The sequence below is a fragment of the Cavia porcellus genome, unplaced genomic scaffold (genome assembly GCF_034190915.1).
Source record: "Cavia porcellus strain 051 isolate PalLab524CR breed Dunkin Hartley unplaced genomic scaffold, mCavPor4.1 scaffold_24, whole genome shotgun sequence".
NCBI lineage: Eukaryota > Metazoa > Chordata > Mammalia > Rodentia > Caviidae > Cavia > Cavia porcellus.
In genome coordinates, this window is record NW_026947507.1 from 35,898,688 (window position 1) to 35,908,699 (window position 10,012).

A 10,012-nucleotide genomic window follows, 5' to 3' on the forward strand; every position below is an offset into this window, starting at 1 on the left:
GGCGAGGCCAAGGAGCCAGTTAGACAATGATAAAGAGACCATCTGGTGGTCCAACTCCCACCCAGCCTAACAGAACTTTTTTGTTGATTTTCTTCTTGCTTGCAGCTTTGTGGCCATGTCCTGTTTGCATTAGCTTTTTAGTAAAATTGCTCAGAAAATTCTTTTAGTCATCTGTGCTTCCCCTTTAGAGGAAGGTACAGTGTTTCTACCCTGGAGTCAAAGGCCCCAGTGGCCAGCAGAGTGGGTGGCATGGGCTGCTTCTTTCCCTAACCAAAGAACAACCAGCTGAGAGAGGAAGGAGACTCAAGATTCAGGGCTGGGCTTGTGGGGCCTACGATGGCACATCACAGGCTGAACCACAAATTGGACAAGCCTCCTCACATTGCTTCTCACCCTGTCCCATTCCTGTTCTTGCACTGGGCTGGGAAAATGATCAGTCTTGAAATTACAGAGTCAATGAGAACCTTGCAGCATAAGGGCAGTAGAGTTCAAGAGATGAGATGCTGGAAGAAGCCACAGGCCCAGACCTTGTCCGTGGACGACAGATGAGGAAGACTGGGTATCCTGAGGGCTGTCCCAGGAACTGGTCTGGCCAAAGGTCTTGAAGACTCACTTGGATTCTTCCCCTTCCTCTGGAGATCTCTTTTCTTTGCTCAAAAACTGGGTTTTCTGAAAAGAACCCCTTGGGACAGATTTAGGACTATGACCTACTTTAAAAACCAGATGGTACCTTTTAGAAAGTCATGCATTTCCCCCTAGTCACTAAGGTTTTACCAGTATGATTTCTAGTCTTTGGGACACACAGAAACCTCTTGCCTTCTTCAGGCTTATTACTCCAGGACACCTGGAGACACATTAGGGCAAGGAAAATGCATCTTACCACCCCCTCACATACAGCAGGCAAATCCTGGACTAGCAAAAGGTGACCAGTAACAACTGGTCCTGTGGGGCTGTAGCTGTAGCTTTCATTCACCAAAATCCACCTTGGTATTTCCTTCTATAATCACCACCATCACCACCATCACCATACAAAAACATACACGGTGCCTTGCCTCACATCTTCAAAATTATCTCATTTATATTCACAGTTCTCCAAGTACAATCTTGTAATGAGCATCACTCTCAAGATGCCACTCCCAAAATGGCACATGTGCATATGCATGTATGGTACCTTGTAATTCACATCTGGGGGGGGGGTGCTACCCTTCTACTACTTCCATACTTTTATGTTTGATTTTGCCCCGAAATTTCTTCTCTGCAAGGCCTGCCAATTCCTTCTTATGGAGGATCCCCCTCTACTTTCCCAGTGTTTTCCTCTACCATCTCAGTGCTTCACCTCCAGGTTTCAGGGTTGAGTCTCCTCTCCCCATATTTATAAAACTCAAGACAGGTTGGGTAGCTGGTGTGATGCTATCTGGGACAGCCTTATCTAGCTACAAAGTGTGAATCAGAATCAGTTATTACACCACATGGGGCTGGTGCCAGCCAGGCGGGCTGCCATATTGCCAAGTAACCCAGTGGCTGAACCAGGTTGGGTTGAGTAACATCCACCAATGGGAAGTAAGTTTATTAATCATGTAGCATACTACCCTGTTGACAAAAGGGCCGATCTAAAGCCTGGTTTGATTGGAGAAGATGCAGGTGGAAGTTTGGAAACTATGAAGACACCCAGTGATTGTATCTTTAGCTCTGATACTATTCATTTGAAAAACAGGAAAATCTGAAGGAAAATATCCAGTTTAGCAAAGAGATGGATTTTCAGTCATCTTGGATTCTTTTCACCAAAAAAAAGTATCTATGTGGTTCCCTACAAAGCTGCAGTTTGGACTTCTTAGTTTCATAAGGGAAGACAAAGGAATTCAAGATGGCAGCCAGTGACCTAGAATTGTGTGGGTGCAAGAATTTAAGATCCCATACTTCTCTTTATTCATCTCTCACTTCAAAAACATTCTTTTCTAAGGCTACAGCTCACCTCCTCCACCCAGCTCTGGCCTTGACTTCTTGGTAACTATAGCCAACCAGGAAGACCACCCATGTTCTGTGTTGGGCCTGCATTGGTGTTGTAAGAATTTTCTGACTAGGAACATATTTCTGTGGCTTCAAGGTTGGTCTGGCTGGCACCTCAGGGGTTGAGACACTGGTCCCTGTCATATTCTGGCGCTATGTTTACATAGCCTAGTGTCATGCACCAAGCCCCAAACTTTGGTGAAGCAGATGGTATATGAAACACACAGCAGAGAAGCCCAGGTGACTTCCACTTGGCAGGCAAGAGGAAAGAAAGGGAGAGAGGGTGGCACTGTCCAAAGATTGCTCTAGAACAAGCCTCATAGGGATAAAGGATTCTAAAGTAAGAATAAGGTGAGGGGCAAGGATAGATATGCAGACACAAGCAATGAAGGGCATGGATTTTATCAAGGGCAGAGGGGAAAATTCTAGGTTGGCAAGACACCTCAGTTATGGATGAGGAATGTTCTGGGGAAGAAACTTGTGCAGCAGGGGAAGCACTGCTTTCATGCAAGACAGAAATTACATGATGCTATACAAACTTTCCCGGTGCATCCTCCAAACCCCAATGATCTCTCTTCCCTTAAAAGCATCAGATCTTTGGGTCATTCATTAAAAACTACTTCCAACAAGGATGAACTTTCCCAGGCACTGACAAGTAGTGAGGCCTAGGGGAATCCTGTCCAAGTGAGATTAAAGTTGTAGAACTTTAAAACCTGATTTTCCCCCAATTATCTGACCACAAAAGAGCTGCCAATCTTTCTGGTTATCTTGCCAACCCCAAAGAACCCCTGTCAAGTCTCCACCTGTTTTTCAGACTTCAAAAGCTTAAGCAACAGAACTCTCTGTGTGCCTATAGAGGCCCTTCAGGGTCCTAATGGGAGTTGGTAAGACCCCTGGAGAAACAGCTCACCAACTAAGAGATTTGGAAACCACAGGAAAGGTTCTAGAAAATTCCAGTTACCAGCCCAGACTCTCATGAGTTTATCCAACTCATTCACCTAATTTCCCTGGCAGTTTGAGACTCCCAGAAGGGTGGAATGGAATCCTGTTCTCCTAAAGCTGCCATAAGCACTCAAAGTTAGATACCAAACACCAGAGTCCATACAAAATTTCTGAGCAACTTCCTGTAACAAGTTCTGCATTTCCAATTTAAGAGTATACAGAGCAAGAACAGCAAAAACCAAGCATAACAACTATGAAGCAAACCACCAGCCAAAAACAAAACAAGACAAAAAACAGACCAAACCAAAACTTTATGCTATGAAAACAAGAAACAAAATAAGGAGATTTAAAGGCCGGCTGATTGTCAGCAAACACAATATATTTACTGTATTGGCATTTGCTCACAGTGCAAATGGTACAACATTACACCATTTCAATTATTTGGGTTTTTAAAAATGCTGTTTTCATTAACTATATTATATAGGCATAACAAGGTGACAAAAGAGCAAATGAAATGTTGGTGAAGAATTTCACCTTTTCACAATATCAAGCATTTTTTAACCTTAGTATAAGGTACTATAAATCCAAGAAATAAAAACATCCACAAAATATATTACATCTGGTTTGTCTTTTTCTAAGTACTCAACTTTATACAAAAGTCTTTCAAAAAATATCATTCCCCATAGGTTTTCCTGTTTAAAACCTGATTTTTTTCTCTCAGTTCACGTAAGTTAGAGTGCATTTCCTTTTGTTGGTTTTTAAAACATGCAGACATATTAAAAAATCCCAATAGCACAACCTTTTGGCAACAAAGTTATTTTTCTCTTAGTTTAGCTTAAATGTCTGAGAACAGTTTTATTAAAACAAAGGAAAACTCAGAGTTACCATGCAGTGACATGCATATTCCAGAAGGAGCAAGGAAAAAATATTAAAGGATATCTGATTCCTCCTTCCAGCTTTGAAGTGACCAAAATTTTGTTTTTTAATAATCATCACATTATAAAAAGTATTCAGCAAAATACTGTCTCTGCAAAGAAAGATTTTACCCTTCAGCTGAAAAAATATGGGCCGTCCTGGCAAACTTCATCTTCTTCTCTCTCCTACAAAAAGCCCGAGTACCTGGAAATTCACAATCCCCCTGCTCTTTGAGTTTCTCTCCCCTTTCACTAGAGTCCTTTTAGTATTATTTATCCACCACCAAAACGGTGCTTTTTTATTTAAAAAAAAAAAGTGGGAAACGCATAAAGTGACTTTAAAAACAGACATTCTGTAAACTCCAGACCTTTGTTCCTCCTCTCTGGGCCGCTTTCTGGCCACAGGAGAAATAATGCGAATAGGGAACAGTACATTCAGTCAAGACGGCTGGAGGCTGTGTCATAGAGCACCCTTCCCTACTTCTCGCTTCCAAAGGGCCACCCTGTGCGAGGGAGGGCTGCAGGGACCTCGGCGGAAGAAGGGGTGCCTGAGAAGAGGTGAGGTAGGGCAGGGAGAAGGTGAGACGGGGTATGGAAAAAAAGAGATGCTGCATTCATTAACATGGATGGATGCAAAAATCCTCATGTATCTGTGAGGAAAATTTGGACAGAGATGTGTATGCATATCTATACACATTTATGCATGTATGTGAGTAGGTAAATTCACTCTGCATACACATATGTAGATATAATTCCATCAACTAACATTTTCATAAAAATAAATTATTTAAAGCTGTATATGCCTACAGATTCTCTTTACTCCAGTGCGCTGCACTGGATAACCAAGTACCTTGGAGATTTGCTTTTGCTAGGAATACATACTGTGTGTATATTATATATACGTATGTCTGTGCCTTTTTATACACACATACATATATATACACACATCAAATACTTAATATTTAAATTCTGTCTGTTGGGCAAAAAACCCCAGAGCCAGCTCTCTCATGAAAGGTGGGAAGGAGAAATGGGGATGTGACTGAAAGCAACCAAAAAGCCGTGGCTGGTTGAGGCCTGCCTTTCTGGGAAAAGATTCGGAGAAGCACTTGGACAAGGCTAAGAGAGAAGGGAGGAGGAGAGCGGGGTAGGTCAGAGGCCAAACTCCAGAACCAGATTCAGGAGAAGAGGGGCCGAGGAAAGACATTTTTAAAAGGCAGGCTCAGTGATGATGCTTACTCCCCGCAGATCAAAGTGCCCTGAGGCCTAGGAGGCAAGCGCCCCGCAAAGGAGGGGTTTCGAGGGTTCAAACCCAAAGCGGCGGCAGCAGCACCGCGGCGGCGGCATCCGAGGCATTTCTGTGAGAAACATTATTTCGGAGCAGATGGAAGCCCATCTCCCCCTGCCATGTGCAGGCTCCCAGCCCGGGACATCCCCCGGCGCCTTGGGGACCCGATATGGGGAAGAGTTTGGGGTAGACACAGCCCAGATCAGCTCAAGAGTCTCACATACACACACGCGTGCGCGCGAACACACACACATACACACACAAACACACACGCGAGCACGCACATACTCGCGCGCATCTCCGCACGCAAGCGCGCGTGCGTGCGGCGGGCAGCAAGCTCTGCGCTTTGGTGCGCTCCATGCCCCCTCCCCCTCTCGGGTCTTCGATGGGGGACCGAGGGAGATGCTAGGGAATCAGTGAGGTGCTTGGGTCCGGCGAGGGTTGGGATTGACCCCGTTCAGTCCCCCGCAGGTCCTTGGCGCGGCCCAGCGGCCCCTGGATCAAGGCGATCCGAACTGAACAAAGCGGGCTAGACGCCACCTTTCCGCCCCCACGCCTCGGTTAAGGGGGGGACGGCGAAGGGAGGGCGCCTCCAGCCTTGGCCCCCAACCGCTGGCGGGTGTGAAAGGGTGGGAGTGGGGGCATCGAAGGGTGCAAGGGGCCGCACGTCCATGGAGAGGCCAGGGCGCGGCCCCTAAGCCTCCGTGGCTGGCTTTCCCACTGCTTTCAAGCGAGCAGCTGGGAGGCACTGGAGGGAAAAAGAGGGGGCCTGGGAGCCCGAGCCTCAGGCGCAGGTGGTGACCACGGGGGCCAAAGACACAGAGGGCGCAGAGGATGCAGAGGGTGCACCCCCTTTCTCCGCCTTCTTCTCCTTTTGCTTGAGGTGGATCTTGGCGTGGCGCTTGCGCTCGTCGCTGCGCGCAAACTTGCGCCCGCAGAACTCGCAGGCAAAGGGCTTCTCGCCCGTGTGCGTGCGGATATGAGTGGTGAGGTGGTCGCTGCGGCTGAAGCTCCGCATGCAGATCCGGCACTGGAAGGGCTTGTGGCCCGTGTGGATGCGCAGGTGCCGGGTCAGCTCGTCCGAGCGGCTGAAGCGGCGGTCACAGCCCTCCGCTGGGCATGCGTGAGGCCGCTCGTGGAGCGGGGTCTTGCTAGGCCGGTTGGGGTACTTGCGAGGCCGGATGGGCTTGAGCGTGAGCGGCGGCTGGGGCAGGCCGCCAAAGCCCGGGTGAATCTGCTTGTCTTTGAACGCCTTGATGGTCTCCAGAGGGGTGATAGGGGGCGGGTTGACCCGGATAGGGTCCATACCCTGGAAGGGCTTGTGCTCCGGAATGGAGCCCATGTCGTTGGGGTGGTGGTACAGGTTGTAGTCTGGAATCATGGGGAAGAGATTGCTGTCCAAAGCCGGCTTGGCTGATTGGTAATCCTGGGGGGAGTAGGCGAGCCCGGGGTTGCCCTGGGGGTCGTGAAAAGACACGGGCTCCGAGTAGAGATCACCGCAATTGGAATAGGGGGGCAGCGCCGGATACATGGCCTCCACGTCTCCCTGCGGCGGCTGCACCATGCTGCTAGCCGTGGACGTCTGCGTTGTGAGCGCCCCTGAAGCCGGGGGTACTCCCAAAATGCCGGCGCTCATGAGGCTAATGATATTGTCCTGGCACCAGTTGGAAGGGGAGTCGAAAGCGAACTTTCCCAAGTAGGTCACGGTCTTGTTGCCGGGGGCTGGCTGGAAGGAGCCCGAATATGAGAGTTCCGGGTTGGGTTTCTCGTTGGTCAGACCGATGTCCATCACATTCTCTGCGGAGAGCGGGAGAAGGGAGAGGTGAGTGAAGCCGAGCCGGCTTCTGCGCTGCGCCCAGGTCCTTGCCCAGGTACGGAGGGTGCGGCCCGCTGGAGTGCGCAGCGCATGGGTAAGAGGAACGCTGAGCCCGGGCGCAAAGCGGGCGGTGCCGCGCTCCCGGGCGCAACCTGGATACAGCAAAATACTACGGATCGGGGTGTGGAGAGTCTGCGGCACACACTCCGCACACGCCACGCACACGCTCACGTACCACACACACGCGCGCGCGCGAGAAGCATTGTTGTTCTTCCCGAGGTGGGGCGGGCAGGTAGCTGCAGCTACAGGTAGTTTCAGACCCGAAGTGTGCGGAGATCCAGCTCTCCAGCGCACCCAACTCGTCCTCTTTCCCTTGCCCTATCTACTCCAGGACGCCGCGCCTTTACCACCGCGGCAGTGCCCCCTTTGCGCGCTGCACCCAGGTCGCACACCCAGAGCGCTCCGACGCTTTGTCCTCGAGCGTGGAAGGGTGCCGCCCGCGAAGGGAGCTCTCCTGTCGCCTACCCCAGCCCTTGCTTCCTCTGGGCCTGAAGGAGCTTTCAGCTCTCCCTGGAGGGGAAAAGCCTAGCCCCAGCTAGCAGGATGGAGGGCGGTGGAAAACCGGCCGGTGCCTCCGTGGCGGTAGCGGCCGCCCTTCCCAAGCTCCGCGGTCCCGGGATAGCCCCCCGTGGCAGCCCCCCGTGCCCCCTCCCTCTACCCGCCGTCCCCACACCCCAAGGCTTTGCTGAACGCCCCGGAAAGGCAGCGTCGCAGTACCTCTCCCACCGCGGGGACTCCACGCCGCACATGGCTCCATCCCGGGTGGGAGGCTGAGGGAGTAAGGGGGAGAGCGCGGGTGAAAAAGACGCTGGGCTCCTCCCGAGAAAGGGGGCGATAGCACCACGCCTTGCGCGCAGCCCAGAGATCGGGCCCCCTGCGTGGGGAGGGAGAACCCCGGAGCCGCTCGCACCTACCTCCCTCTGGTCGGCGGCTGCCCCCACCCGGGAGAACCAAAACCTCTACGGTGGCGTCGCCAACCAAGCCTTCCCGATCGAGGAGGGAGGGAGGAGTGGGTGGGATGAGCAACTCGCCCCCTGGATAATTCCCAGCGGCCCTCTTCATCTATCCAACCATCTCTGCATCTAGACATCCATCCATCCTTGCATCCATCCATCCACAGCTCGCTCGCTCCCTCCTCCTCCTTCTCCTCCTCTCCCTTGCCTGCCTCGCCGCCTCCCCGCCGCCCTTACCTGTAGCCATCTGATTGTAATGGGCTACCGAGTCGCTGCTGCCGGAGAAGAGGTTGAGCGCGCTGGGGATCTCCTCGGGGTACAGATTGTCAGGCAGTTGGTTTAGCAAACTGCTCATGGTCACCGGCAGCTTCTCGGCGAGTTTGCCGGTCATAGCACTCCCGAGCTGACGCCGCCACCGCCACCGCTGCCACCGCTGCCACCGCCGCCACTCGCTCCTAACGCAGCTTCCAGGCAAGCGGCATCCGAGAGGCAATCCGTGGTGCAGGGGAAAAGCATGCGAGAGGGAAAGTTCGGAGGGAGGAGGGAAGAGGGGAAGGGGTGGGCCAGGGGAGGGTATCTTCTCTTTTTTGGGGATAGGCGGGTGGGAGGGGGCAAAGGGGGTGATCCTCTCGGGTGCCTCCGGTAGTGCCGTGTGAGGCTGGGTCGCGGGTGGGGGGCTGGGGCGTGTGCAGGGGTGGGGTGGGGGCTGGGCTGGGGGGGATCTCGGCTTGAGGGGGTCGGACGCGGCCTCGGTATTGATCTCACAAACAGACACGCGCCCGTCGCCCCCCCGCTCCCCGATCTGCCGCCGCCACCGCCGCCGATGCTGCTGCCACCGCCGCCTCTGTCGCCGCTGCCGCCGCCGCTACCACCACCACCAGCCCCGCCGCTTCCTAGCAAGCTCACTGCTGCCCAAAAGCTCCCAGCCAGGGAACTCCACCAGCCTATTTATCTGAGCCCCGGGAAAGCTCCGTGACGTAGCTGCCCATATATGGACAGACAAAGCCCAGCCGAAGGGGCGCGACGTCACAATGGAAGCTCCTCACAATGGAACATTAGAAAGCAGGAAGCGAGCCGCAGCCAGCGTGCAAGAGCCTTGCACCTCACGCCGCTCTTAAAAAAAAAGAGAGAGAAAGACAAATAAGAGCAGGAAGAAGGAAAATGCGAGAGGAGAGAGGAAAAGAGGAATACAGTTGGATGCAAAGCGCCAAGCGCGCGGCTGAAAAACCAGCAACCAAGCGTGTGAATGTGTGTGCGCGTCTGTATGTGTGTGTGTGTGCGCGCGCACTTGCGCTTGCGCTTATTTCAGGTCTGCATTATAGGGCGCGTTTGAGGGTGGGGTCATAGGGTGCGGTTGTTTGGAACAGGCTTCTGACTACCCTAACCGGGGGAAAGAGAACCAAATCCACCCGGCGGCGTCCCTGGAAACTGCTGGGGATCCCAAAAGGTATCCGTTCGGACCCTGCTCCCCGCCGCTGGCCGAGTCCCTACTCAGGACTCAGACTGTTGCAGTGCTTCCTGTCGGCCGGGGTGGGGCTGGGGTTTCAAAGTGTCAGGGCTCTTCGGTCCACTATCCTGAGAACTTTTGTGCCTACTTCACTTTGATTCGTCGTCACAACTCCTGCCCCTCCCTGGGCTTCTGACCCTGCGCTGACTCCCTGCTGAGCTCAGCGGCTGCGCGGGAGGCAGGAGCGCCTCACATCTGGGGCTGAGGATGTGCGGTTTAGGTAGCCGAAGAAGAAGGGATGGAGAGTAAGAGAGAAAACACGTGCACTAAATAAATTCCCTAACAGCTCCAAAGCAACCTCTTTGGCCACAGGATGGCAGGAGGTCCCAGCAGGCCCGGGCACAGTCGCTATCTGCTGCTGCCTGGGAAGGGCCCGCGGCTGAGCTGCAGCAGGAGGACACCGACCGAACCCACGGTCTCCGCGCCTTCTCGGCGGCTTCCCCTGGTTCTCACCCCCTGCCCCTCCCCCGCCCCAGGACTGTCCTCAGTGCTGCCTGCCGGCGCTCCGCAGTCAAGGGCCGCCAGGGT

At 53.0% G+C, this 10,012-nt stretch overlaps 1 protein-coding gene across 3 annotated transcripts; it reads right to left on the minus strand.

The window, feature by feature from the left end:
- Positions 1-3,307: 3,307 nt before the first annotated feature.
- Egr3 (early growth response 3) lies at positions 3,308-8,660 on the minus strand. 3 transcript variants are annotated; one of them, XM_005008113.4, is made up of 3 exons: positions 8,215-8,370; positions 7,742-7,794; positions 3,308-6,945 (listed from the first exon to the last, which is right to left on the minus strand). In XM_005008113.4, exons 2-3 carry the CDS (start codon positions 7,779-7,781, stop codon positions 5,933-5,935), a joined length of 1,053 nt encoding a protein of 350 aa, XP_005008170.1. In that variant the 5' UTR covers positions 7,782-7,794; positions 8,215-8,370; the 3' UTR covers positions 3,308-5,932. The 3 variants fall into 3 exon arrangements, with proteins under 3 accessions (XP_005008170.1, XP_003479708.2, XP_005008171.2); XM_003479660.5 differs by lacking the exon at positions 7,742-7,794 and having other exon boundaries at positions 8,215-8,660; XM_005008114.4 differs by lacking the exons at positions 7,742-7,794; positions 8,215-8,370 and adding an exon at positions 7,939-8,151.
- Positions 8,661-10,012: the final 1,352 nt, after the last annotated feature.

Excerpts from the sequence above, each read along its gene's own strand:
- Egr3 (XM_003479660.5), bottom strand. The coding sequence starts at position 8,368 with ATGACCGGCAAACTCGCCGAGAAGCTGCCGGTGACCATGAGCAGTTTG. Across the intron at positions 6,946-8,214 it reads TTACAATCAGATGGCTACAG|AGAATGTGATGGACATCGGT; the intron begins GTAAGGGCGGCG and ends CGCTCTCCGCAG.